At 42.5% G+C, this 27,104-nt stretch overlaps 1 protein-coding gene and 1 pseudogene across 2 annotated transcripts in view; one reads left to right on the top strand and one right to left on the bottom strand.

Annotated features, from left to right (window-relative positions):
* JAM3 (junctional adhesion molecule 3) overlaps window positions 1–27,104 on the bottom strand; it is a 74,116-nt gene that overhangs the window by 9,569 nt on the left and 37,443 nt on the right. Inside the window, 2 exon segments of the mRNA XM_077964733.1 lie at window positions 1,640–1,753; window positions 2,535–2,600. Of these exon segments, the coding sequence (XP_077820859.1) occupies window positions 1,640–1,753; window positions 2,535–2,600 (180 nt within the window).
* LOC694313 (protein tyrosine phosphatase type IVA 2 pseudogene) lies at window positions 17,415–18,271 on the top strand (annotated as a pseudogene). The gene has a single exon (XR_013404459.1). The product of XR_013404459.1 is annotated as a protein tyrosine phosphatase type IVA 2 pseudogene (transcript).

Genomic DNA, 27,104 nt, shown 5'->3' with positions numbered 1-27,104 from the left:
AAAAGATGCTTCCGATGCAGCACAGACATTGGTATCAACATTTTCTAATAAGAACCTTTGTTATACAGCCACCCATTAGTGGAGGATTCGAACTTCTACCGTGTGAGAAAAGAGTAAATAAACCCCACCAGGGTGCTTCTGGTGCAGGCCCGCACTGAGGCGAGGCAAGAGGCCCAGTAGAGCTGCATCCTCCCCCAGTCCCTGCATTCTGTGCGGGAAACAGTCTCCCTCGGCCTCCCCATCCCTGTGGCTAAGAGCAAAACGTTTAATCCCCAGAAACAGAAAGTTCTTTAAATAATTTCTCACCTGGTTCCTCTGATGCTCTAAACTACATGCTTAGGGTTTAGCAGGGTCAGCCTGAGTAGCCAAAGAAAACGGATCTGTGTTCTGAGAAGAACATTTTCCATCACTCCAAAACTGAGAGGCAAAGGAGGGACTTCATGTGAGTGGGAAGCAAAACTCTTCTGAGGAGACTCAGGCTCCTCACAACACTGAGAACCCAAAGCAAGACTGTGTTGGAGCTGTTTCCACAAATCCCTCAACTCTCAGCTTCTCTGAGAACTCCACAGGCTCCGACCAATGCGCAAGCCTGCGTGTGTACCTCCTGCGGCTCCCACCCTCCTGTCAGAAAAAAGGTGTCATCCTCCTCTCCAGCCACCTGCCTGCCTCCCTCTGTGCCGCTTGGCACAGCAAAGCCCCAGCAGGCCCCCCTCGAGTCTCTTTCCCTGCCTGCACCCCAGCTTGGGCTCCCCGCCAGCCCTCTCCTGGACTCAGAAGGCCTCTGACTTGGGCCTCTGCTCTGACTGTGCCACCTCCAATCTCTTCTCTATAGCAGCCACTTCAGTCTTCTGAAACGTAGATGCAGCCATGGCATTTCCCCTCAGATACCGCCCATGCTCGCCTGGCAGTCAGTGCAGTCTGCCTGGCCAGGCGACCTCTCCAACCCCTCCTCCCTCTCTCCCTGTCCATGTACCGGCAACAGCGGGAACTTGCAGTCTCTCCCATCAGCCAGTCTGTCTGTTGCTTCTGCGTCTTCATACACAGCTTTCTCTCCTGACCACCACCTCTCTCCACACCATCTTGCCTGCTAACCAGCCACCCTTCACACCACACCCAGAGAGGCCACTTTGGGGAGCCTTCCCTGACCACCAGCCTCCCACCCAGGAGGATGCCACTTCAGGGTACCCCATGCTTTCTCCCCATCGGCAACCCCAGCACCAAGCCTGAAACACAGTGGTTGGCTCAATTTGTGCCATGCCCTTGCTGAAACATACGGTCCTTCTCATTCACTCACTTACATCACACACATGAGGATCGTGAGAAGATGGCCTGGGAAAATGCTCACTTTGATTCCCCAAAGAGATGGGGCTGTGAGCAGATTAAGATCCCAGCTAATGAACTGCACTTACTGAGGCTGGGTGACAGGTACAGGGAGGCTTGATATGCCACTTGCATTACTTTTGCATATGTTTGAAATTTTCCATAATTATAAATCTTAAAAAATAAAAAAATAAAAAATAAAAAACTCAGTCCTAGCTACAGATGCAGGTTACCAGTCTGAGGTAAGTTTCTGGCCAAGAGTGCACACCCAGGTCCATGGGCAGAGGAAAGGTCAACAGGCAAGACTACAGGATCATACCCTGAATTTTGTTGTCAAAAAACACGTATGTGGTTTGGTCATCTTGAATTTTCTTCCATTCGATCCTGGGGTCACTTGTCTGCGAATCTGTAATGATGCAAGACAGTTCCACACCTAACAAGCAAAGAAAAAAAAGAACTCTCAGTGAATGTGGAGTGCTTTTAGGTTCAGCTGCACCCAGACCCTGCAAGCTATCCCTAATTCAAGAGGCCTTTCATGCAGATTAAAAACCTAGCCAATTCCATACTCCAAGAGACTTTGAGAAAGGATGAGTTTTTGCCAGAAAATAAAGATAATTAGCAAGGATTTTACTACATAGTGTACCCCCTCCCTTAAACACCCTGCTTGTCTATAAGAAATTTCTTGGCCAGGCGCGGTGGCTCACACCTGTAATCTTAGCACTTTGGGAGGCCGAGGAGGGCGGATCACCTGAGGTCAGGAGTTTGAGACCAGCCAGGCCAAACATGGCAAAGCCCCACACAAAAATCAGCTGGGGGTGGTGGCAGGTACCTGTAATCCCAGCTACTCAGGAGGCTGAGCAGGAGAACCGCTTCAACCCGGGAGGCAGAGGCTGCAATGAGCTGAGATTGCGCCACTGCACTCCAGTCTGGGCAACAAGGGCGAGACTCCATCTCAAAAAAAAAAAAAAGAAAGAAATTTCTTTGTGGTGTGATCACAAAGCCAGGCAGGAGTGCGATGCCAGCTGATGGAAAACCGCACAGGGCTCCCTGCCGGCCTGCTGATGCCATGCTCCATGGGCCTGTGCACCGCAGAGCAGCCCACCTCCAACATCTCCTTGGCACACTGCAGAGACGGATGTGTCCTGAGTTGGCTGCAAGACACCAAATGTCCAGTAGATGGTGCCCATTATCCGAGGCATTGCCTTTGTACTTACTTTCAAATTCCTGTACCACTGGGGTTCGATTGCTGGATTTGAGATTTACAGCCCCTATCAGGCAGCCTGAAGGAGAAAGAAACCTAAAATCAGAGACAATGTATCTCAAACAGCAGAGAAACCTTGCACAGAGGTCAGGTTTTCCTGTCTGTGTATGCTATGGTTACTAACCACAGAGGATGGAAAAATATTCCACAATAAAGTCTCTCAGGTAAGCCAAGTTAACTGCTTTCTCTCACAAATCTGACCTTCACTGGAAGGAACCAAGGGAAAGAGAAAAGTTCTAAGAATTCCTTCTCCTTTTTAGTCCCAGAACAAAGCCCTCAGAGCTTTAAAGCCTTTTGTCTAAGCATTTCCTATTGACCCTCCGACACCTCTCACCCAGACCTGCTGGGCCTTCTGCCCTTCCTCCCTCCATCCTCCCCTCTTCCCCAGGCTTCCGATGCTGCACAGGCACCCTCAGTGGCACATGATACAGTCCAGACTCTTGGGCTGGACCTCTCCCCTTCAGGGCGGCATCACACTCTCTGGGTATGGTTATCAACCAGCTAGGAGTCCACCTTGCTGTATGAGCAACCCGGTGGTTCCAGTCCACGAAGTTTTCACCGATCTTTGTTGAAATGAGAAAAATAATAATATAACACGGTAATTTTCATGAAGCTAAGTTCATATCATTGATGAAAGCAAGATAGCTACTTGCATGGCAGTCCCTTTCAGAACCAGCATCTGATTCCTTATGGGTAATCAGAAACCTGTTTTCCACAGTCTCAAAATTTCTCAACTAATCTTAGAGAAAAGATCAAGCAGGTACATAGACCACCTACAAAATATTATTCTTCAGCTGTCATGCCCCTAATAAAATATGCCGTCCCCAAGAAGGACTTCATACAGAACACCCCTATGAGGCCTCTGGGTCCTGGCTTATGATAACTGCTAAAGAAAACGTACAGCACAACTCTGCTCCAAGCTGCTTTAACTCCTTGCATATTGGGCAGCCTCACGCAGCCCATTCTTTTCCTTTATCTTCTTTAACGGCCCAGCTACATGGATCTTTTCTTTCTCAATAGTCAGATTTCACTAATTCTAGCAAAAGCCCTAAAGAATAATCCAATAAAGAGAGATGGAAAACAGAAGTATAATATGCCTGAATTGCTATTGGTTCCTAAAACACTTCTACAAAAGGTTATAGAACAAAGAACAGGTACAGATAATTTTATTTTGTTTAGATAACCACGGCTACTCCCTCTGGAAGCCAGAAATACATCCCATGCACATGCAGCCCTTTCTACTTCTTCAAAATGAAAGCTCCCAGTGATGCATCACTAAAGAATGATATATGAGGCTCTGAGTCTCTACCAAGGCCACACAAGTTTCTTCTAAGGAAAGTGACCATAAACATTTCTTCAGTATGATCACCATAACTTAGATGAGACACCGACACTGGCTACAAGGGACTATGACCAGAGATCAGCTCTGGCCCAAAGACCATCAATGGACTGAGAGGTGTCACGAGAGCACTGCTCACCTGGATAATAACTGGACAACTCAATCACATCTTTTCTCTTAAGAAGTATGAAGCCAAGAGAAATAAGAAAATGGGAAAGCTTACAGTCTAGAGAAATAGAAGTACATTATAAGGAGATATAGGCTGCTTGGTCAAAATGGTGGAAAATACTAGAGTTGATAACAACAGGTGAACTAGAGGACATAAAAGGTAAATGATGTTTAATTTTCATGAAGGCCAACTGAGATATGTATCTTTATAATAAACTTGGAAGGTAAACTAAACCAATTTGTTTCTTACAACCTCAAAGAAGCTAAATAATGGCAATTGTCACTTCTTTTATCCCTCAGCGTTATGGCAAAGAAATGAATGTTTTATACTTTTTTTTTTTTTTTTTTTTTTTGAGACGGAGTCTTGCTCTGTTGCCCAGGCTGGAATGCAGTGGCGCCATCTCAGCTCACTGCAAGCTCCGCCTCCCGGGTTCAGGCCATTCTCCTGCCTCAGCCTCCCGAGTAGGTGGGACTACAGGCACCCGCCACCACGCCCGGCTAATTTTTTGTATTTTTAGTAGAGACGGGGTTTCACTGTGTTAGCCAGGATGGTCTCGATCTCCTGAGCTCGTGATCTGCCCGCCTTGGCCTCCCAAAGTGCTGGGATTACAGGCATGAGCCACCATGCCTGGCCTGCTTTATATTTCTTAATGAAGACTTGGCCTGACCACTCTCTTGCTCAACTATCCTAGATAAGTTTCACAAGCAGCTTTGTATTTTATTTTTCATGAACTACACATGAGACTTAAATACAGGTAGCTTTTTATACTAATCCTAGAAGGCAGTATGTCCCAGGAAGACTCCAGAGCAGAGGATCACTACAAGTCACGTGAAGTTCTAGCTTAAATGACTATCTGCAATAGCTGGGCACTACATCAAATAAGGTCCCACGCTGAGAGTCCTTCCTCAGAATTATCCTTCTATTTCCAAATAATCCTTAAATTTACTAATACTCTAGAACTCCTTTCTTGCCCATCGCCAATAGACCAAGGTGCCACTTTAAAATGTAGTAGTAACTGTATAAAAGAATGGTAGTGTGAGGATTGGAAGGCACAAATCTAACCCGTGAAGACATCGTAAGTAACTCATCCAGAATCCTGCCCGATGCCTGGGGATAAGATTCCGAGAGAACTACTAAGGAGATGGGTTCTGGGAGCCCGCTTGCAGCGGTGGCTGCTGAAGTTTAATTGTGCACACATTGAATCCAGTGCTACAGGAATACTCATACTGAAGTTACATTATTTAAGACTGAGCAAAGGGTTTTTTGGAAGGAGGAAAAAGGAAAACTGCTAATTTGTCAAATGCTGTTATTCCTATTCAATTTCCTGTCTATTTTGGCCTGTCCATCATACTCTAAGCTCTCTGGGAAATTCCATTCATTCAGCAGTTTTTGTTTTGTTTTTTGAGACAGAATTTCACTCTTCTCACCCAGGCTGGAGTGCAATGGTGTGATCTCGGCTCAATGCAACCTCCGCCTCCCAGGTTCAAGCAATTCTCCTGTCTCAGCCTCCCAAGTAGCTGGGATTACAGGTGCCTGCCACCATACCTGTCTAATTTTTGCATTTTTAGTAGAGACAGGGTTTCACCATGTTGGCCAGACTGGTCTCGAACTCCTGACCTCAGGTGATCTACCCACCTCGGCCTCCCAAAGTGCTGAGATTACAGGGGTGAGCCACCGCGCCTGGCCGTTCAACAGTTTTTATTTATCTCTAATTATGTACTAGATACCTGCCTAGATATTAGGGCTAATACATGAATAAGATATATAAAAATCTATTAGCCGGGCATGGTGGCACACGCCTGTAATCCCAGCTACTCAGTAGGCTGAGACAGGAGAATCACTTGAACCCAGGAGGTGGGGGTTACAACGAGTTGAGATCAGGCCACTGCACTCCAGCCTGGGTGACAGAATGAGACTCTATCTCAAAAAAAAAAAAAAAAAAAAAGGATAGATAAAAATCTGTGCTCTCATGGAGCTAACATTTTAGGATTAAAAAAAAACATATTTATTCATCTTTATTGTATTTCAACATTTGATTGCAAAACTTACTACAAAGCTAGAGTGATTAAAACAGTGTGGGGTCCCCCCACAGCATAAAGACAGACATGCAGATCAAAGGAAAAGAATAGCCCAGAAATAAATCCTTGCATATATGATCAAATGATTTTCCACAAGGATGCCAAAATCATTTAATGAAGAAAGGACAACCTTTCCAACAATGGTGCTGGGAAAACTGGATATCCACATGCAAAACGATGAAGTCAGACCCTTATATTAAGTCAAATACAGAAATTAGCTTAAAACATATAAAACACCTAAATTTAAGAACTAAAACTATAAAATTTTGGAAGAACACATAGAGAAACATCTTCATGATGCTGAGTTAGGCAATGATTTGATATGACACCAACAGCATGGACAACAAAAGAACCAAATAGGTAAATTGGACTTCATCAAAAAAAATTTAAACATCAAAGGACACTACCAAGAAAGTGAAAAGACAATATACAGAATGGGAGAAAATATTTACAAAGCATATATATATGATAAGGGATTAACATCTAGAACATATAAAGAACTCCTACAACTCACAAAAAAACACACAAATGAACAAATTTTAAAATTGGCAAAGAATTCGAACAGACATGCCTCCAAAGAAGATATACCATGAAAAGCGGCTCAACATCACTAGCCTTTAAGGAAATTAAATCTAAACCACAATGAGACACCACTTCACACCCATTAGGATGGTTATGATTTCTTTCAAAGGGGGGAAATAATAAGTGTTGGTGAGGATGTGGAGAAACCCAAACCCTGTCCACTGCTGATGGGAATGTAAAATGGTGCAGCCACCATGAAAGGTTTGGCAGTTCCTTGAAAAGTTAAACACAGAATTACTATACAATCCAAATACTGTATGATGTAATTCTTACTCTTCCTCCTCTATAGCTAAGGTACTTTTCCCCTCTGTCTTATGTTTTATTTATCTTTGATTTTCTGCAGTGTGATTATTATATGCCTAGATTTATTTTTATTTTTTTTATTTTTATTTTTTTTGGCATTTATCCTGTTTGGTGTTTTCTGAGCTTCATGGATCTGTGGTTTAGTGCCTGGCATTAATTTGGGGAAATTCTCAGTCATAATTGCTTCAAAAATTTTTGTTCTTATCTTCTGTTTCTGGTATTATCATTTACAAGTATGTTACATCTTCTGTGGTTGCCCCACGTTTCTTGTATATTCTGTTCCATTTTTTAGGTCATCTTTCTCTCTGTGCTTTCAGTTTTGGATGTTTCTGTTGGCATATCCTCAAGCTCAGAGGCTGAGTCCATCAAAAACATTTTTCATTTCTGCTACAGTTTTTTGATCTCTAGTGTTTCCTTTTGATTCTTTCTGAAAATTTCCATCTCTCTGCTTGCACTGTGCATCTGTTCTTGCATGTTATCTACTTATGTTATCTACTTTTTCCATTAGAACCCTTAGCATATTAATCAGAGTTGTTTTAAATGCCCAGTCTGATAATTCCAACGTCTCTTTCATATCAGAGTTCTGATGCTTGCTCCATTTCCTCGAACTGTTTTTGCTTTTTAGTATGCATTGTACTTTTTGTTGAAAGCCAGACATGATTACCCAGGAAAATAAACTGTAGTAAACAAGCCTTTAATGTTATGGTGGGTAAGGTGTGTGTGTAGGGGGGAAGCATTCTATAGACCTATGATTAGGTCTCAGTCTTTCAGTAAGACTATGCCCTTGGGCTGTGACCTTCACCACTGTGTCTCGTCCCCACTCCCCTTGGGTGGAAAGATGACTAGAGGCAGCAAGAGTTAAGTACCTAACAAGTGGGATTTCTTCCTGAAACACATAAAAATCAATTACAGTATTACAACATATTAATAAAGTGAAGGGGAAAAAACCACATGATCATCCCAACTAATGCAGAAAAAGCAACTGATCTAATGCAACCTTTCAAGATAAAAACACTCAGTAAACTAGGAATAGAAAGAACTTTCTATACATTATAAAGGTCATATATGAAAAACCTACAGCTGACAGCATATTCAGTGGTGAAAGACTCAAAGTTTTTCCCCTACAATCAGGAACAAGACGATGCCCACTTTCACCTCTTCTATTCAACATGATATTGGAATTTCTAGCAAGAGAAATTTGTCAAGAAAAGACAAAAAAGGAATCAAAGTTGGAAAGGAAGTAGGAAAATTATCTCTGTTTGTAGCTGGCATGATCTTAGACATAGAAAACCCTACATATTCTAACACTAAAAATATCAGAATAAATAAATGAGTTCAGCAAGGCTGCAGGATACAAAACCAACACACAGTACTTCTGGTTCTCAGTCTAGCATGCAAACAGCTTAGAAGCCCTCTTCCATCTTGACGACAAGTAAAATGCTGAACAACCTGAAAATCAACAACTCTGCTTAGATTTGTCCGAGAATTGAGGTCATAGGTCAAAACACTGTCTCCAGATTGGAGAGACAGACAGGCAGATAGAGAATCCCAACCTGCAGAGCAGAAACTCAGGAGAAGAAGCCTCTGCAGGAACCACCAGTACTAGAGTAGGAAAACCTAAACTATAATTGATGAATCGTTGGAGTCTCAGTGCCAACAAGTCTGAGAGTTAAAAACTCCATGGGGCCCAGTCTTAGCAGGCCCCCCAGACATTCTTGTGAGTTTTATCTCCAGAGGCCCTACCTGGTTCTCTCACTGAAGACAGGAGAAAAATCCCCTCGTGCTCCTGGCATAGGGAGGGGAAATGTTAGCCATTTTGAAATACCTCTAAAGCATTCTGTCCTTAACAAGTCCTGCCCAAAAGAAAAATTGTCTTACCAGAGTCTAACCTACTGGGATTTAATCAGGGCCTAACTGACCTGGATTTGTGTTATAATTTCTTCAAAAATCACAATTATAAACCAAAATTATAAGTTTTTTTTTTTTTTTTTTTGAGACGGAGTCTCGCTCTGTCGCCCAGGCTGGAGTGCAGTGGCCGGATCTCAGCTCACTGCAAGCTCCGCCTCCCGGGTTCGGGCCATTCTCCTGTCTCAGCCTCCTGAGTAGCTGGGACTACAGGCGCCCGCCACCTCGCCCGGCTAGTTTTTTGTATTTTTTAGTAGAGACGGGGTTTCACCGTGTTAGCCAGGATGGTCTCGATCTCCTGACCTAGTGATCCGCCCGTCTCGGCCTCCCAAAGTGCTGGGATTACAGGCTTGAGCCACCGCGCCCGGCCCAAAATTATAAGTATTAACTCATGTAATTACCTTTATCGGAGATCTCAATATCTTCATACACCTTCGAGTTATTGTCTAAGTATTCTTTCATTTCAACCTGCGGGTCTCCCTTTCATATTTCCTGTAGAGGTCTGGTGGTAATGAACTCCCTCAGCTTTCATTTATCTGGCAATGTCTTAATTTCTGCTTCATAGCTGAAGGATGGTTTTGCTGGATATAGAATTTGTGGTTTACAATTGTTTTCTTGCAGCACTTTAAATATATCACCCCACTTCCTTCTGGCCTCCAAGGTTTCTGGTAAGAATTCAGCTTATAGTCTTCTTGAAGATTAATTGTATCTGCTGAGTCACCTCTCTCTGGGTACTTTTAAGAATTTCTCTTTGTCAAGTTTGATCATGTGTCTCAGTGTGAGTCTCTTTGGTTGATTCTACTTAAAGTCTAGTGAGATTCTTGGATTTGTGGATCTATGCCCTTCATCAAATTTGGGGAGTTTATTCTTCATTATTTCTTAAAATAATCTTTCTGCCCCATATTTCTCCTCCTTCTAAAACTCTCACAATGCATATGATGGTCCACTTGGTAGTCCCATGAGTTGCTTAGACTGTGTTCACTTTTCTTCATTATTTTTCTTTTTGCTCCTCAAACTTGATAATCGTCCTAACTTCTACTTTGCTAGTTCTTTCTTCTATCTGCATCAATCTGCTGTTGAACCCCTCTAGTAAATTTTTCATTTCAGTTACTGTATTTTCAGCTCCAAAATCTGTTTGTTTCATTTCTGTAATTTCTATGTCTTTATTGATAGTGTCCTTTTGTTCAGGGACTGTTTGCCTGATTGCCTTTAGTTCTTTGTCCATGTTCTCCCCTTAGGTGTTTGTGCATATTTTAAACAAATAGCTTTGGCTAGTAAGTCCAATTCTGTGCTGCCTCTGGGACAGTTTCTGTCAATCCATTTAGTTCCTTTAAATGAGTCATGTTTTCCTGTTTCTTTGTATGCTTTGTTATTTTTTGTTGTTGTTGATGCTGTTGTTGAAAATCTGGCATTCGATTATTGTAATACGGTAACTCTGGAAATCAGATTGTCCCCCTGCCCCAAGATTTGCTGTGTTTTTTTAAAAAAATTATTGTTTAAGGCTGTAGGAGTTCATTTGAAACTCAGAACTTTCTTTTGCAAAGACTATTCCTTTCCAAGTGTGGTTACTAAGGTTCCTTAACCTTGTGTTCAGCTATTATAAGAGTATAATCAAGACTGTCTTAAGTGCCAAAAGCTGAAATGAACGAACACTAAAACAAAACCCCCGCCCCACCAACGCCAAAAAAAAGAGCATATTATAGCTGCCTCTCTGAGTTTTGTAGACCGGCTCTGTGCAGGGGTACTCCTTCATCTCTTAGCTAGGCTTATTCTGAATCTAGAGACCAGCCTGGGATGAATCTTAGTATCTTTTCGGGCTTTTCTGATCATGTGTCTTGCCTGACATGAGCATGGCTTTCTACTTTCCTTCATTTATGTGGATGCTTTTGAGAGTCTTAATTTCCTAAGAATCTCACCCAGCTTCTCCTCTGGGCCTTACAGGGCCTACTGTACACGTCCAGCCAGAATCTCTTCAGGCATCTGTAGGTTTATAGTCACTCTGTAGCTTTTACTAGCAGTGCCCACTGGTTTTACTGCCTGTTTCCCTGGTTATACAAGACAGAGACAAGCACCTTGCATTAGGCCTTCATGTATCCCCCAGAAAGGATGGAACAGACATACACATTAATTTGCAAATAAGGTCTGCTCTGTTCCCTCTGGTTTGAGAGAAAAGCTGGGGAATAGCTGTTGCCTGTTCAAGACCACAGCAGCTACTATGCCAGGGAGCAGGTAGGGCAAAGGGTGTGTAAAAATGCCACAGGTGTTTCCTACTGGTTTAAAGATGGCTCTTCTTGGTTAGATGTTTGCTCGGTTGCTATAATCTTTGTTTGACTGATTTCAGAGCTTCTACAATGTTGGTTCAGATAGCTACTGGGTGATTTTTTAATTTTTCTGCTGGTGGGCAGGAGCCTGGAACATCCAAAATGGAACACCATTTTGCTGAGATCACTATAGGTTAGCCTTGTCACTATTTTTTTTTTAGTCATTCTTATTCATCTCTCTGATTCCCAACCATAATACCTAAGAACCCAAGAAGTTTCTGGAAAAGTTACTTATTTTAAGTAGGGGGAAAAGACACAGATACTTTCAATACAATATGGCAAATGGCATGAGAGAAATCTACACCAATCCAAACATAGACTGACTTAGTGTCTTTGCTCTTTCAGTGTTTCTTTGATAACGGAGCTCTCATTCTCACTGTAAGTTGGTAAACTGGCATTCTGGGCTTATGTTTTCCCAGGATTTAGTTCAGGTAGAACTAGCAAATGTGTTTTCAATCCAGAACTAGGTGGCTTAATTCAGGACAGAGGTAACTACTCGATGTGCTTATAATTCCATCTTCAAAACTCTTCTATATGCCAAAGCTATGAACTATCTGGGGCCCTGTTTTTAATACTCTGACTGACATTTTTTTTTTTTTTGGAGACTGACTTTTTTTGGGGGGGGGGGGCGGGGAAAGAGTCTCGCTCTGTAACCAAGGCTGGAGTGCAGTGGTGCGATCTTGGCTCACCGCAACTTCCGCCTGCCGGGTTCAAGCGATTCTCCTGCCTCAGCCTCCCGAGTAGCTGGGACTGTAGGCGCCTGCCACCACGCCCAGCTAATTTTTTGTATTTTAGTAGAGATGGGTTTCACTGTGTTGCCCAGGCTGGTCTCGTACTCCTAAGCTCAAGCAATCTGCCCACCTTGGCCTCCCAAAGTGCTAGGATTACAGGTGTGAGCCATCACACCTGGCCTCTTACTGACTTTTAATATGATTTTGCACACTTCAATTTTTCTCAAATGTAACATATTATTTAAAAACTTACCCTTCTTTCACCAATAACTGAAGATAAATAAGTTAAACATTTTAGAAGGGGGACCATTTATTATCATTACTCTACTTGCTATCTAGGGACCAATGATTTTCCAGAGGCCCAGAGAATAGCACGTTTCAAATTTAAAGGCTTTAAATTTGAGACCGTAATTAAGGTTAAAGAAGGTCATAAGGGTGTGGACCTAATCCAGTATGAGTAGTGTCCTTCTACTGAAGAGAGGCTGGGCGCGGTAGCTCACGCCTGTAACCCCAGCACTTTGGGAGGCCGAGGTAGGCGGATAACAATGTCAGGAGATTGAGACCATCCTGGCTAATACGGTGAACCCCCATTTCTACTAAAAATACAAAAAATTAGCCAGGTGTGGTGGCGGGCGCCTATAGTACCAGCTACTTGGGAGGCTGAGGCAGGAGAATGCCATGAACCTGGGAGGTGGAGCTTGCAGTGAGCCGAGATCAAGCCACTACACTCCAACCTGGGTGACAGAGTGATACTCTGTCTCAAAAAAAAAAAAAAAAAAAACCAAAACAAACAAACTTGAAGAGATACCAGGGATGTGCTTGCACAGGGGAAAGATGATATGAGGACACAGCAAGAAGGGAGTCATCTACTGGCCAAGGAGAAGCCTCAGGAGAAACCAACCCCGCCAGCACCTTGATTTTGGACTTCCAGCCTGCAGTACTATGATAAAATACATTTCTGCTGTTTAAGCCACCTGTTTATGGTATTTTGTTATACAATTCCTAGTAAACTAATACAGAGGGGAATGGAAATGAATACAGAGCAAGATAAATATACAAAAATGTAAGAATAGTATTTTCTAATGTATTAGTCCATTTTCACACTATAAAGAACTACCAGAGACTGGTTAATTTATAAAGAAAAAAGGTTTAATTGACTCACAGTTCCACATGGCTGAGGCCGCCTCAGGAAACTTACAATCATGGTGGAAGGCATAGGGGAAGCAGGCACCTTCTTCACAAAGCAGCAGGGGAGGGGAGGAGAGAGACAGAGCACGCATGCACACCAGTGAGCGAGCAAGGGGGCAACTACCACACACTTTTAAGCCATCAGATCTCATGAAAACTCACAATCACGAGAACAGCACGGGGGGAAGCCAACTCCATAATCCAATCACCTCCGCCAGGGCCCCTTCCTTGACACATGGAGATTACAATTTGAGATGAGATTTGGGTGGGACACACCACCAAACCATATCATCTGACTTTATACCAAATACAGAAATTCTAAGTCTTTGAGTACCAAAATATGCTTGAATTCACAGCTGACAAAGGCTGTTAAGTATTTTGTTCAATGACATTTAATCCCAGCTCAGGGAGAGATGAGTTCTGATGCTGTAGACTCTGGGGTCCACTCCCAGGAGGCCTGTCTCTGCAGGTGAGCAGAAATAACAAAGGATTTCTAAAACCACATGGAATGGCATCCCCAGCTATATTAAGGAGAAGACTAGACCTCAGGCTGTTGTGCTCTCAAGTGATAATAACAATACATCAGCTCAGTTTCAGGCCAAGGCTAAAGCCCAAGAGGAAAACCTTTTCTTTTTCCTTTCTTTTCCTTTTTGTTTTTAAACTGTAAGTGACACCCAAAAGACTGATTTTACTTTTACAAACAAAAAAACCACTGTTTGACTCATTGTGGGAGTCAATATGTGCTTTCTTAAAGGCACTTGGTTCCCAACAAGAAAGGCGTATCTGTTCAGACTCCAGTGCAGAGAGGAGAAAAAGAGTCCTAAGAGTGCACAGGTGATGATGGAGAGGCCCCCTGATACTGACCAGCCTCACTCACTCTCTTCTGTGCCTTTCTTAATGTGATTCTAGGAGCAGCCGTTGTCTGCTACCATTCTCTGTTGTGCCTACTTGTTAGAAATATATTAAAATAATTTTGTATTTATTTTCAAAGGCATCAAGGTTTATTTTGTTTTGAGATGGAGTCTCACTCTGTCGCTCAGACTGGAGTGCAGTGGCATAATCTCAGCTCACTGCAGCCTCCACCTCCAGGGCTCAAGTGACCATCCTGCCTGAGCCTCCCGAGTAGCTGGGGCTGCAGACGTGTGCCACCATGTCCGGCTAATTTCTTGTATTTTTAGTAGAAATGCGGTTTCACCATGTTGGCCAGGCTGGTCTCAAACTCTTGACCTCATATGATCCACCTGCCTTGGCCTCCCAAAGTGCTGGGATACAGGCGTGAGCCACCACGCCCGGCCGAAAGGCATCAAGTTTTAAAATGACTCACTACAATGGCATTAGTTCTCATTCTTGAAACCAGGGCCATCAGACATCACAGTTCCAGAGGTAGGGAAGGAAGTGAAAATGATTCAGATTAATTCCTTAGGGTCACTCTTCAAAACAGTCAGAGCAAGTGGTATCATTTCCAATTTACAAATGATGATGTGGCCAAGTGGCTTGCCTACAGTCCACAGCTAAGTGATGGAGCCAGCACTTCAAACTGTGCTCTTAAATGCCATGTCTAACACTCTATCACATTCTGATGCCTACAGTTCTTCTTCGTATGACTCCATGAAAGAGATTAACTACACACTTTGGTGTTTTGTTTTGATTGTGTGCATGCTTGACCAGAAATGTGGCAAGAGATAATAAAGTTTGAGAATTCCTTCTCTATAATCTAGCCACTTATTTCTCAAATGCTAAGTGACACTAAGATGGTCCAAAGGCAAAGCTATCCTACAATGCATCAGTGCCAGTTTATCTGTCACAATGATAAACAGAGAGGGAGAAGTTACTGATACCCTCAAGGCCAGAACTAGGTGTTGAACGGCTAATAATCAGTGGGATTCGGAGAGGAGACAAAATTAGGATTCAGAGTTTAAACGGAAGACAGTTTTACTTCCAGATTCATGCCCCTTGCCATGCACAGTGGTATCTAGCACAGTTTTCTACATAGGAAGACCTGAGCAAGAAACTGACTTTGCTCTCCTAGCTCTGTCACAGACTTCCTGAATCATCTCCATCTCACAGTCCTCAGACCTACACAGCAAAATCCTTCCCATATCTGTGTGCTCATGTTTGAACCACACTAATAGAGGCTCAGGCAACACGCACTTCTTTATAAAAAGTAACCCAGTTCTGAAGCCTGCCTTGAAGCGTGTAGAAACGTGGGTTGCCCTGAGATAAACAGCACAGGCACTTACCAGTCAGGAGATTTTCCTCTCAGCTCTCAGCAACAGATGACAAAGTCATGCATACAAACAAATCTGCAAGGCACTGCAGCATGGGCCAGACAGAGGACGACAAAGAGAGATGGCAGGGATGGGGCGCACTGTGGCTGTGGCCATCCATCTGCATATGAGTCACTACCTCTGAACAACAGCCTTTTCCTCATTTGTTTAGAGAGCCTCAGCAAAGCAAATGCAGGGTAGAGAGCCAGAGGACCTTGGGATCAATTTCTAAGTTTCACTGTCATCTGGTTAAGTAGGCTCAAGTATTACTAGCATTTCCACCTTTATGGACAGCTGTCCACAAGGAAAATATATGCTTTTCCTGGGAAGACAAGGGTGGGACAGGGAAGGGATGTCCTAGGAAAACCTACCAGCTATACAGAGTACAAATTTTCACATATGAGGAGCCATCCAATCAGCAGTGTGCAGAGAGAGAAGGACCTTTCATTTCACAGAGCATGATTTGACACAGAGCAAGTGTGAAGGTGTGCTGCTTCCTGTTGATCAGCTGACTACTCTGCTGAAGAAGAAAATGAACCCATTGGGGTGCTTTTTCTGAACAGGCCTGTCAACCGGCTTGTAGGACTGATGCCTAATGTAGAGAAAAGAACAAAGCAGACACCATGCTTTCTCCTACCAACAATTTTGATAATCAGCAAAGCAGGAGGGAGCCACCCACAGTGCTGCTGGGACTTGAACGAGCTGTACACTCTCCTGAGTATTGTCGGGGCTCACATTCTATGCTGTGTCTCACAGCACCTTCTCAACACCGATTCAGCTTCCCAGCAGCCATCAACGGAAGGATGACTACACTCAAGTCCCAGACAGGGGATTGGATGCTAGCGAGGTCAGTGGCTACAAGTACAAAGTAAAAACTAGAAGCTGGGAGTTTTGCCTCTTACCTACTTCTTGCTTTATTTTATGATCTCATAAGAAGAAATACAATACTAAAATCTATCCAGAACTAAAAAAGCAAGCAACAAACAAAGCGTGAAGAGGATCTGTAGGAAAAGGAAAACATGAATCAGACCCTGAAGCCTAAAACGAGATCCCATTGTTTGAGGAAACCCCATCTGGGATGAGTGTGCAAGGGAAGTGACCTAAAAAAAGCCTCTGACATGATGTGCAGCTGGCACCGTCATCTTCAACACAGCCGTGTCTCCCTTCCCGGGAAGATGTGGAACTAAGTTGAGAGAAGAGGGGGCGGGAGCTGTTTTCCGCTGCGCGCGCAGAGGTGGTGACGGCGGCGCGATCGGCCGGGCTGTAACCGTTGCACGCAGGGGAGCGGCTGGAGGGGCAACGGGCCCGGGCCCCCGCGAGGGGACGCCACAGGGCAGCGGGGGCAGCAAGACAGACTCGTGGAGACGCGGCACCGCCACCGGGCTGGGTACCGCGCGCCGAGGCTGGGGTGTCGCCGCCACCGCCGCCGCTGAGGTGACTGAGGAGAGGCGCCTCCTCGCTCCCGCCACCGCCAGACGGCCGTGCCCGTCCCCAGCTCGCCAGCGGTTTTCCTCGGAATATACGTTGCACATTTACGGCGATCCTGAGCGTGCGGGCAGACTTCTGCCAGGCTCAGCACAGCGTCTTCGCTGACGAGCTTAGAGGTTCTATGTGCCATAATTAACGTTGCCTTGAAGACTCCTGGACACGGAGACTGGCCTCAGAAATAGTTGGCTTTTTTTTTGTTTTTTAATTGCAAGCATATTTCTTTTAATGACTCCAGTAAAACTGAGCATCAAGTAAACAAGTGGAAAGCGATCTACACTTTTAACTTGTCTCACTAGTGCCTAAATGCAGTAAAGGCTGCTTAAGTTTGTATGTAGTTGGATTTTTTTGGAGTCTGAAGGTATCCATCTGCAGAAATTGAGGCCCAAGTTGAATTTGGATTCAAGTGGATTCTAAATACTTTTGCTTATCTTGAAGACAGAAGCTTCATAAGGAATAAACAAGTTGAATAGAGAAAACACTGATTGATAATAGGCATTTTAGTGGTCTTTTCAAAGTTTTCTGCTGTGAAACATTTCAAGACTTATTGTTTTTTTTTTCACTTTCCCCATCACACTCACACGCATGCTCACATTTTTTATTTGCCATAATGAACCATCCAGCCCCTGTCGAGATCTCCTGTGAGAACATGCGTTTTCTTATAACTCACAACCCCCCAACCAATGCTACTCTCAACAAGTTCCCAGAGGAACTTAAGAAGTATGGAGTGACGACTTTGGTTCGAGTCTGTGATGCTACATATGATAAACCTCCAGTTGAAAAAGAAGGAATCCATGTTCTTGATTGGCCATTTGATGATGGAGCTCCACCCCCTAATCAGATAGCAGATGATTGGTTAAACCTGTTATAAACCGAATTTCATGAAGAGCCAGGCTGCTGTGTTGCAGTGCCTTCTGCTGTGGGATTGGGAAGGGCATCTGTGCTGGTTGCACTTGCTTTGATTGAATGTGGAATGAAGTACGAAGACGCAGTTCAGTTTATAAGACAAAAGGGGAGCATTCAATTCCAAACAGCTGCTTTACTTGGGAGAAATACTGACCTAAGATGCGATTACGCTTCAGAGATACCAATGGGCATTGCTGTGTTCAATAGAAAGAAACGTACATGAAGGCTGACTTGATTGTGGCATTTAGAGGGAACTCTTGGTACCTGGAAATGTGAATCTGGAATCTTACCTGTGTCATCAAAGTAGTGATGGATTCAGTACTCCTCAACCACTCTCCTCATGATTGGAACAAAAGCAAACAAAAAAGAAATCTCTATAAAATGAATAAAATGTTTAAGAAAAGAGAAAGAGAAAAGGAATTCAGTGAAGGATGATTTTGCTCCTAGTTTTGGAGTTTGAATTTCTGCCAGGATTGAATTATTTTGAAATCTCCTGTCTTTTTAAACTTTTTCAAAATAGGTCTCTAAGGAAAACCAGCAGAACATTAGCCTGTGCAGAACCATCTGTTTGGGGAGCACACTCTTCATTATGCTTGGCACATAGATCTCCCTGTGGTGGGATTTTTTTCCTTTTGGGGGGGGAGGGGTGGTGGTATATTTTTCCCCTCTTTTTCCCTTCCTCTCCTACATCTCCCTTTTTCCCCCGATCCAAGTTGTAGATGGAATAGAAGCCCTTGCTGCTGTAGACGTGCGTGCAGTCTGGCAGCCTTAAGCCCACCTGGGCACTTTTAAATAAATTTTTAAAAACACCAAAAAAAAAAAAAAAAAAAAAAAAAGCAGTGACATAGATGTATTACATGATCCAGGTGGTTTTTAGTCTTTACTGATGAAAGGGTGTTCATGTTAGCTTCTTTCCCTCAAAACCCTATCTAATACTAGGCAAAGTAGCCAAAAGCCTTTTGTTTTGTTTTTATTTTGATAAATTAGTGGGGAAATGGCATTTTAAGAGGAGTCTCTTCTCAAAGAAGTTAGCTGGGAGTTGAATTCTTCTCTTCCCTAACCAGTGAAAGCTAAGTGGATATCCCAGAAACTTGTCTTCTAAAAGGGAGGACTCCAGGCCATCAATAAAGATGTCCAGGCAGTGGGCGTACTTTCTACACCCTGTAGAATTGTGGGCTGCAGCGTTACTCTGATTTTCTGTCTAGTATCAGAGAATGCTGGTAGCTTAAAATTTTTATTTTAGGATCTGTACTGTGAATTTTCAGAAACGGTCAAAGGAGCAGCAGCAAATTCACATATTTTCGACTTGAGAAATGCTTGTGGTATGTTTTCCAAACTGCCCCGTATATGTAAAGTTCAGTTTAACCACTGATTGCCGTGTTATTACTAGGTTCTTTTGAGGTTAAAAAAAAAAAATCCCTGGTTTAAAACCAACAATGATGTCTAGTGAGTATGTGTCCACAGGCCGTAACAGGGTAGAGGAGAGACATCGGACAACCCAATGAGTAGCGAAGGGACTGTGTTGCTTGTAAAGCAGTGTAGTAGCATTTTTGCAGATTCTTTGCTGGGTTTAGTGTACTGATCTACAAAAGCTGTTTTTCTGCTCCTTTGTGGAAGGCAGTTACAATCAGGCTGCATGGACAAAGCAGGTAGAGGGGCACCATCAGGGGCTCTTAATCTTGCACTATTTTTACCTCTAAATACTACATTCTCAGTAGTGCCCTGCTTCTAAGGCTTTGAATACAGGCTTGAAGTCATCTTATCCTGCTGGAATTTGCTGTGCAGAGCCACAAGCCTCCCATTTTGTTAGTGTCAGCTAGGCCAGTAGGAACAGACCAGGACCTTGTTTCACACTGATGATACCTCAAACGTTGGCCGGCTATGTGAACTGCCTATTTCCTATCGCTGGAGTTTCAATTTTTAACTAAATGCAAATCTGCAGATTCTCGCTTCTCCCATCCCAGAAAACAAAACCAAATAATGCTTTTTGAAATTGTTTCTAGGACTTTAAAGTAAAAAATAATGGTATATCCAAAATTCTTTATTTCAGAACAATAGATTCCATTAATATAGACTCAAGATCAAAACAGCATACGTGCTAAGCTAAGATAGACAGTGTTGACTCCAAGGGTTTTGATCAATACCGTAACAAACCTTTTCCCTTTGACATACTCTGAATTTTGTTGTTTGAGGGGAGGGGGTGTGCGTGCGCCGCCGCATGCACACGCACGCAGTGTCCATCAGTATCAGTGCCTGCCCGAGTTAGGAAAATTACATCCCTGGTTCTGTATTGAGGAGAAGGATGTATAAAGCAACATGAAACAGCCCTCATTTTGTTTTAAAGACTAATGTTAACTCTTCTCAAAACTGGATTTTTTTCCTTAAAATTAAAGCAATTATTTTCTTTTGGATTTAATGAAGTACTGCTAGCTGAAACCAGTCTGACATAGAGAGATGTCAGATTTGAAAGGTGTGCAACCTGATTTAAAACCAAACCCTGAACCCTTTTAAAGAACAATAAAACATATTTTACACGCTCAGAAAAAAAAAAGGAGGGAGCTGGCAGATGGGAGTGATAAGGCAGGAGAGGAAATACTGACTCGCTTCTGTTCACAATGGCCTTCCTAGCTCACACGGCTCCTCAGATTCTTCTCTGGAACTACTGTGTTCTGTTTCCCCTTCCCTTTCCTAATTTGGAACAATTTTAGCAGCTGTGGACAACAACTGCAGTTTCTTATTTCAGTTTTGAGAGACCTTCCGGAAACTCTGCCAGAGTCTGGGGATCTGATGCCAGACAAGTTATATGACAATCACTTCACTTGTTTAAAATACCATTTCCCAACCCACTTCCTCATGCCCTGGAGCACAGCCCCCCAATTCTAACTCAACAGGCTGGGAAAGGTCTGGATCTGCACTTTCCCCAGCCTCCAGAGTGACGCTATGCACCATCCCATTTGGGATGCCCTACGAAGGCACTCATTCTGTGGGGGCCAGACCCAGCATCTGGGGTTGGTGCACAGAAACACAGCTCTATTGTTAAGCATGAGGATGATGCCTGCTTTCCTTTACTATTCTGAAGAGTTGCTGGCTATAAAATGCTTCTACAGCTTCAGGCAAAAAGAATAACATAAAATATTATTAAAACAATACATTTAAGCCATAACAGATGTTGAGGTAATGTTAGTCTTAGCCCACAAATTTCCTAATTCCATAGAGGCTGGCTCATTTTGATGGGTTTTTCTAAGAGTTTTCACACACCGGTGTGAGCATCCTGAAGCAGAGTGAGGGCCCATGAAAAACTGAACTCCCAGATTCGTCAAGGTCTGAACATGCAAACTCCCTGTCCTCTTCCCTTGTGGGAGCAAAACTCATCAGAATAGCAGAGCAGGCCTGTTGACTCATGAACAGAATGCTGGGGCACTGGGAGACAGGAGGCTTCCAACATTAACAATGGCTACTAACATATAACTGCAGAGATGCTGAGACAGAAAAATCAATGGTTGTCTTAGCTTTCCACGAAAAATTAAATTAATTTGGGTTTATACTCATTACAGTAAGCCAAGAAGGAAAAAAAATCCTTTTAGAAAATGTTTCCACTCTGAATCGGATGTGTTGCTCACTAAGAACTAGTTTATGCATGTCTGGCTCTCTGAAGAGTTATATTTAGCTTGCTAGCATTCTGTCCAGTTTGTCTCTTGCTCAAAAGACATTTTCCCTTACCAGGACTCACGTCAGCATGCATTACTGCGAAGCTGCACTAGCCACTGAGGCTCAGGCCTACACAAACAACGGCAGCGAGGCTTTCTAGTGGAGAAAGGCTACATGTTTACCCTTCACAACAGACCACTGCTGTACAACTGCTTAGCAGAGTCTACCCTAGAGAATAATATATCCCATAAAATAGCATCTTTGCAACAATGTCTTAGTTCCTTAATCAATTTTTTAAGGAATTTAAGAGAAAGTAGGGGGTGGGGAGTGGATAAAGAACACATATCAGCATTTTACAGACCCACTCACCCATACACACAGCAAAGAATACATAGTAAATCGATCAAATATGGGTTCTGACAAGAGCACAGCCAGCTGAAGTCCCGGTTATATTCTGTGAGCTGGTCTAACTAAATGGTTATATACAAAACAGACCATTGAAAATAAAAGTATAAAAAGACCCAACCACGTATCACAGAATTCCAAATAAACCTGGCTGTAATGGTTAATTTTGTGTGTCAACTTGGAGGGTTTTTTAGATGAGATTAACATTTAAATTTGTGAACTTTCGGTAAAGCAGACTGCCCTCCATAATGAGGGCAGGCCTCACCTGATCAGTTAAATAGAACACAAAGACTGGCCTCCTCTCCAAGAGGAAACTTCTCCAGCAGACTGCCCCTGCAGATTTCATTTGCATCATCGACTCTCCTGGGTCTCCAGCCGGCTAGCCCATACTGCAGATTTTAAACTCACCAGCTTTCTTAATCATCTGAGTCAATTCCTTATAATAAATCTCTATCTCTCTATCTCCTAATAGTTCTGTTTCTCTGGAGAACCCTAAATACTAATACTCCAGCAATACTCCAGCAATGGCACTTCTTAATCTTAAGTCGTTTCACTGTCTTAAGTGGCGACCCTAAAAGCAGAGGCAGAGCAGCACCACGTAATACCCCGTGGTAAGCTAGCAGGAAGACATCAAAGCAGACGCTATTTCTTTGAGTATACAATCTTTTCTTTCTATTTGATTCTATCATTTCCAAACCCAAACCATCACAAGATCTCTTGCCAGTCGTGCTGGCTCATGCCTGTGATCCCAGCACTTTGGGAGGCCGAGGAGGGCAGATCACTTGAGATCAGGAGTTTGAGACCAGCCTGGCCAACATGGCAAAACCCTGTCTCTACTAAAAAAAAATTCAAAAATTAGCCAACATGCTTGCTTGAATCCAGGACGCAAAGCCTGCAGTGAGTCAAGATCGTGCCACTGCATTCCAGCCTGAGCAACAAGAACAAGACTCTGTATGAAAAAAAAAAAAAAAAATTCTTGAGCACAAATCTGATTAATCCAGTCAGATGACACCAGAGTAAAACTCCACTTAGCAGCCACCTTCAATAAAAGTGTCTGAAGAAACGGCTACCCTGGAAAGACCATTAACCATCCCCCTCCCATCTCCAATTGAAAGGTTTTTAAAGTATAAGTGGAAAGTCCAGGATTATCATGGGGAGGAAATTATTGCCATGTTAATTGAAGCTATGAGAAAAGACAAAAGAGAAAGGGAATGGCTGGGTCTTATATGCATTTTCACCATCAAACCACCAAGTAAAAATATGGATAAAATATCAAAAAAGCAGTGGCGGCAGGGAGAGAGGAGGAAGAGTAAAGGGAGGGTGAAGGCAGCAGAGCAGACAAGGTTGGGTTTGGTGGGAGATAGGCAAGGGGAAGCTGGAGGACAAACAGAGGACAGAGAGGAGGAAGTGAGAATAGCCTGAATAACAGCACCACTTCTGTCGTAGTGGGGCAGTGACTTCCCAGTGTTTCCAACAACTCAGGGAGAACCTCTGCAATGGAGATGAACTGTATGGCACTTGGCTTGACTCACCATGAGCTCAGTTCTACACTGAAATAAGTAAATGGAAATATAAAAATGATGGGTGGAGGGAGGGTCACCATCTCTGTCACTTTTTCTAACTGCAGACCAATCAGACGAATTATAAAATATTCTTGGCTCTAAAGCACAAATGAACACATAAAATCCTCCTGCCTGTTGCCATGAGACCCATCTTAGAGGTACTGAGGCATGACAAATGTGTATGACTAAACACAGAACATGTGTCAAGGCATATTCTTGTTCAGTAAAATAACTCATTTGGAAATACATTATCCCTAACATTTGCCCTGAGCATAAGACCTTGGCATGAAGCTACTTCCTGTGTGAGCCCAGTCCCATAAACAATATTTGCATGTGATTACAGATTCTGGTATCAGAATTCCAAGAGAGGAATGTGTGCTCTCATATGCTGCAGATTCAAAGTTACACCTGCATTCCAACTGCAGACCTTCTGCGTTAACCTCCATCCAGCTTAGCCTCTTTGGGGCTCACAGTACCCTTCAGAGGTACATGGAACTAGCCTTCGCTGTTATCTTGAAGACAGTGCAGGAGTGATCGATCACCCTACTTCAGAATCTGAATGGATGAGCTACTTCAGGAACTGAACTTGAAAACATAAGGGAATTTCACCTACCAAAGACCACTGCATGGAAGATAGGGACCAGTTATTTGTTTGATTTGTTTTACTCCAGTGTCATATCCCACTGTCATATCAACAAAAGGAAACATATTCAAGCTACAAAACCTGGGCTTTAGGTTTAACATATTAAAGGAAAAACAAATATGCTATAAAATATTCCAACGGTAACTGGGATGCTGAAGGAAAGTGGAAGGGGTGGTCTTTACAAAACAGTTAAATTTTGAGATGTTCACATTAGTTTTAGTGCAGTCTCTCCTGAGGCAGAACAGACTGCAAACTACCAAGTATTTCTCTCTAATAAGGGAAGACATCAAGACAGTTTTACTTCTTCCCCTCCAATTTGGATTTTTTTTTCTTTTTTTGAGATGGAGTTTTTTGCTCGTCGCCCAGGCTGGAGTGCAATGGCGCGATCTCAGCTCACTGCAACCTCCGCCTCCTGAGTTCAAGCGATTCTCCTGCCTCAGCCTCCGGAGTAGCTGGGATTACAGGTACCCACCACCACCCCTGGTTATTGTCGTGTCTTGTCCTGTCCTGTCCTGTATTGTAGTTTTAGTAGAGATGGGGTTTCACCATGTCAGTCAGGCTGGTCTCAAACTCCTGACCTCAGATGATCCATCCACCTCAGCCTCCCAAAGTGCTGGGATTACAGGCGTGAGCCACCGTGCCCGGCCATGGTTTGTTTGTTTTTTTTGTTGTTGTTGTTTTTTTTTAGCTTCTTTTTCATGCCAGGTTGCATTGGCTAGAACCTCCAATATGGTGTTGAGAAGAAATGGTGTGAGCAGATATCCTTGTCTTGGTTAAACAAATAACTGTAAATACATTGTAGGTAATGACAGCCAAGCTTCTCACTGTCAAAGAAAGAATACGCAAGGGGAAAACGCTAGAATTAACCCTGTAGTGCTGAATTTGAGTCAGAGAAACCAGTATAAACTAACGTTTATTTTAACATAGATACAAATAGAGAAATAAGTATAGATATGTGTGTATACATGGATATAAATACATATATCTCCTAGTCCTGTCCACTGAGAGCCTAGAAGCAGTGACGCCTGATAGCCAAAAGCATTTCTAGTACCCAGGTCTAGTTTCTTATATACTATTCTCTAGTAAAAGGAATCAGGGCTCCCTGAAAAATGGCTGATTCTTGGACACGGAAAATACAAGATAAGCCGGGAGTACCCTGTAGTGTCAGAAAGTAAGGAAGTGCTAAAAAACAAACAGCAACAACAAAATATCCCAGCCACTTGAAAGAGCTTCCAGTGGCCAAAGCTGGAAGATTTTAAGAAAAAAAAAAATTATGATACTATTGGATTATAATACAAAGAATACAATATCCATAAATCCACACTAATATGCATAAATGATGAATAAGCAAATAAATGAGAGAGAGAGAGAGAGGGGCCCAATTTTCTTTACAGGAGATTTATAATGAACAAATGTAGAAAGAATAAGGGAAATAGGAAATAATCATTAGAACACCATAGTAATAACTGCTATAGGGAAGATCCACTAATGATTGTCAAAATTCATAGAAAAACTTTATCAGAATACTTGAATAGCCTCATAATATCTGATCCACCAAAATATTAATTATTGTGGGAGTTTTAGCACACATCTACAAATTCTCTGATTCTCCCCCTCCGGGAAGTGAAGCTTAATTCCCATCTCCTTGAGTGTGGGCTGAATTCCTAAAAAATAGAAAGGGAAAAAGAAACATACTAACTTTACAGTGGAGAAACCTTGCAGATACCACCTAAACCTAGTGATCAGGGTAGCAGTACCAGCAACATGTCATGTTATTATAAACCCTTTGGTATGATGAGAAGGGCACTTTTATGGTATCTATTCCCTCCTCCAATTATTTATTTATTTATTTATTTTGAGACACGGTCTCATTCTGTCACCCAGGCTTGAGTGTAGTGGTGCAATCATGGCTTACTGCAGCCTCAAACTGCTGGACTCAAACCATCTTCCTACCTTGGCTTTCTGAGTAGCTGGGACTATAGGTGTGTGCCACTATGCCTTGCTAATTTTTTTTCTTTTCTTTTTTTTTTTTTTAAGAGACAGGATCTCACATGTTACCCAGGCTGGTCTCAAGCTCCTGGGCTTAAGTAATCTTCCCACCTCATTCTCCAAAAGTGCTGGGATTACAACAGGCATTAGCCGCACAGCACTTGACCCCTCCCCCAATCTATAAACCAAGTCTAATCATGAGAAAACATCAGATAAACTCAAATTGAAGACTTTCTGCAAAACACGTAACCACTACTCTTTAAATATATCAAGGTCATAAGTTATAGCTAATAAACCAACAAAAAAGACAAAACAGAGTTCCCCAATAGAAACGAAGGCATAAAAAGAACAAAAGGAGAATGAAGAACAGATGAAACAAAGGAAAACAAAAGCAAGAGAAAAGACTTAAACCTAACTATATCAGTAAACACATTAAATGTAAATGGTCTAAACATCCCAATTAAATGGCAGATATTGTTAGAGTAGATTTTCTTCTAAAAAAGCAAGGCAACTTTAAATATAAAGATACAAAGCTTCAAAATAAAAGGATGAAAAAAGATATACTATGTTAATACTAGCCAAAAGAAAAGTGGAGTGGCTATATTAGTATCAAAGTATATTTCAGAGCAAAGAATATTACCAGGGATAAAAAAAGTTAGTTCATAATGATAAAGGAAGTCATTTCATAACAATAAATTTAACAACTGATAAAGAAGTCATCAAAAGAACATAAAAATTCTAAACATGTATGTACCTAGTAACAGAGTTTCAATATATATGATGCAAAAACTGAAAAGAACTGCAAGGAGAAATAAAAAAATCCACAGGGTTTTTTGTTGGAGATTTCAACACTTCTCTCAATAGCAGAACAAGTAGACAGAAAATCAGTAAGAATGCTGATTTTTAAAAATTCTATCTACTAAATTGACCTACTTCACATTTATAGAACATCTTACCCAAAGACAGCAGAATACATATTTTTGAAAAGTGCAAATGGGACAT

The sequence above is a fragment of the Macaca mulatta genome, chromosome 14 (assembly GCF_049350105.2).
Source record: "Macaca mulatta isolate MMU2019108-1 chromosome 14, T2T-MMU8v2.0, whole genome shotgun sequence".
Lineage (NCBI taxonomy): Eukaryota > Metazoa > Chordata > Mammalia > Primates > Cercopithecidae > Macaca > Macaca mulatta.
Note: the sequence above shows the minus strand (reverse complement) of the source record. Positions and strands in the feature narration are given on the sequence as shown.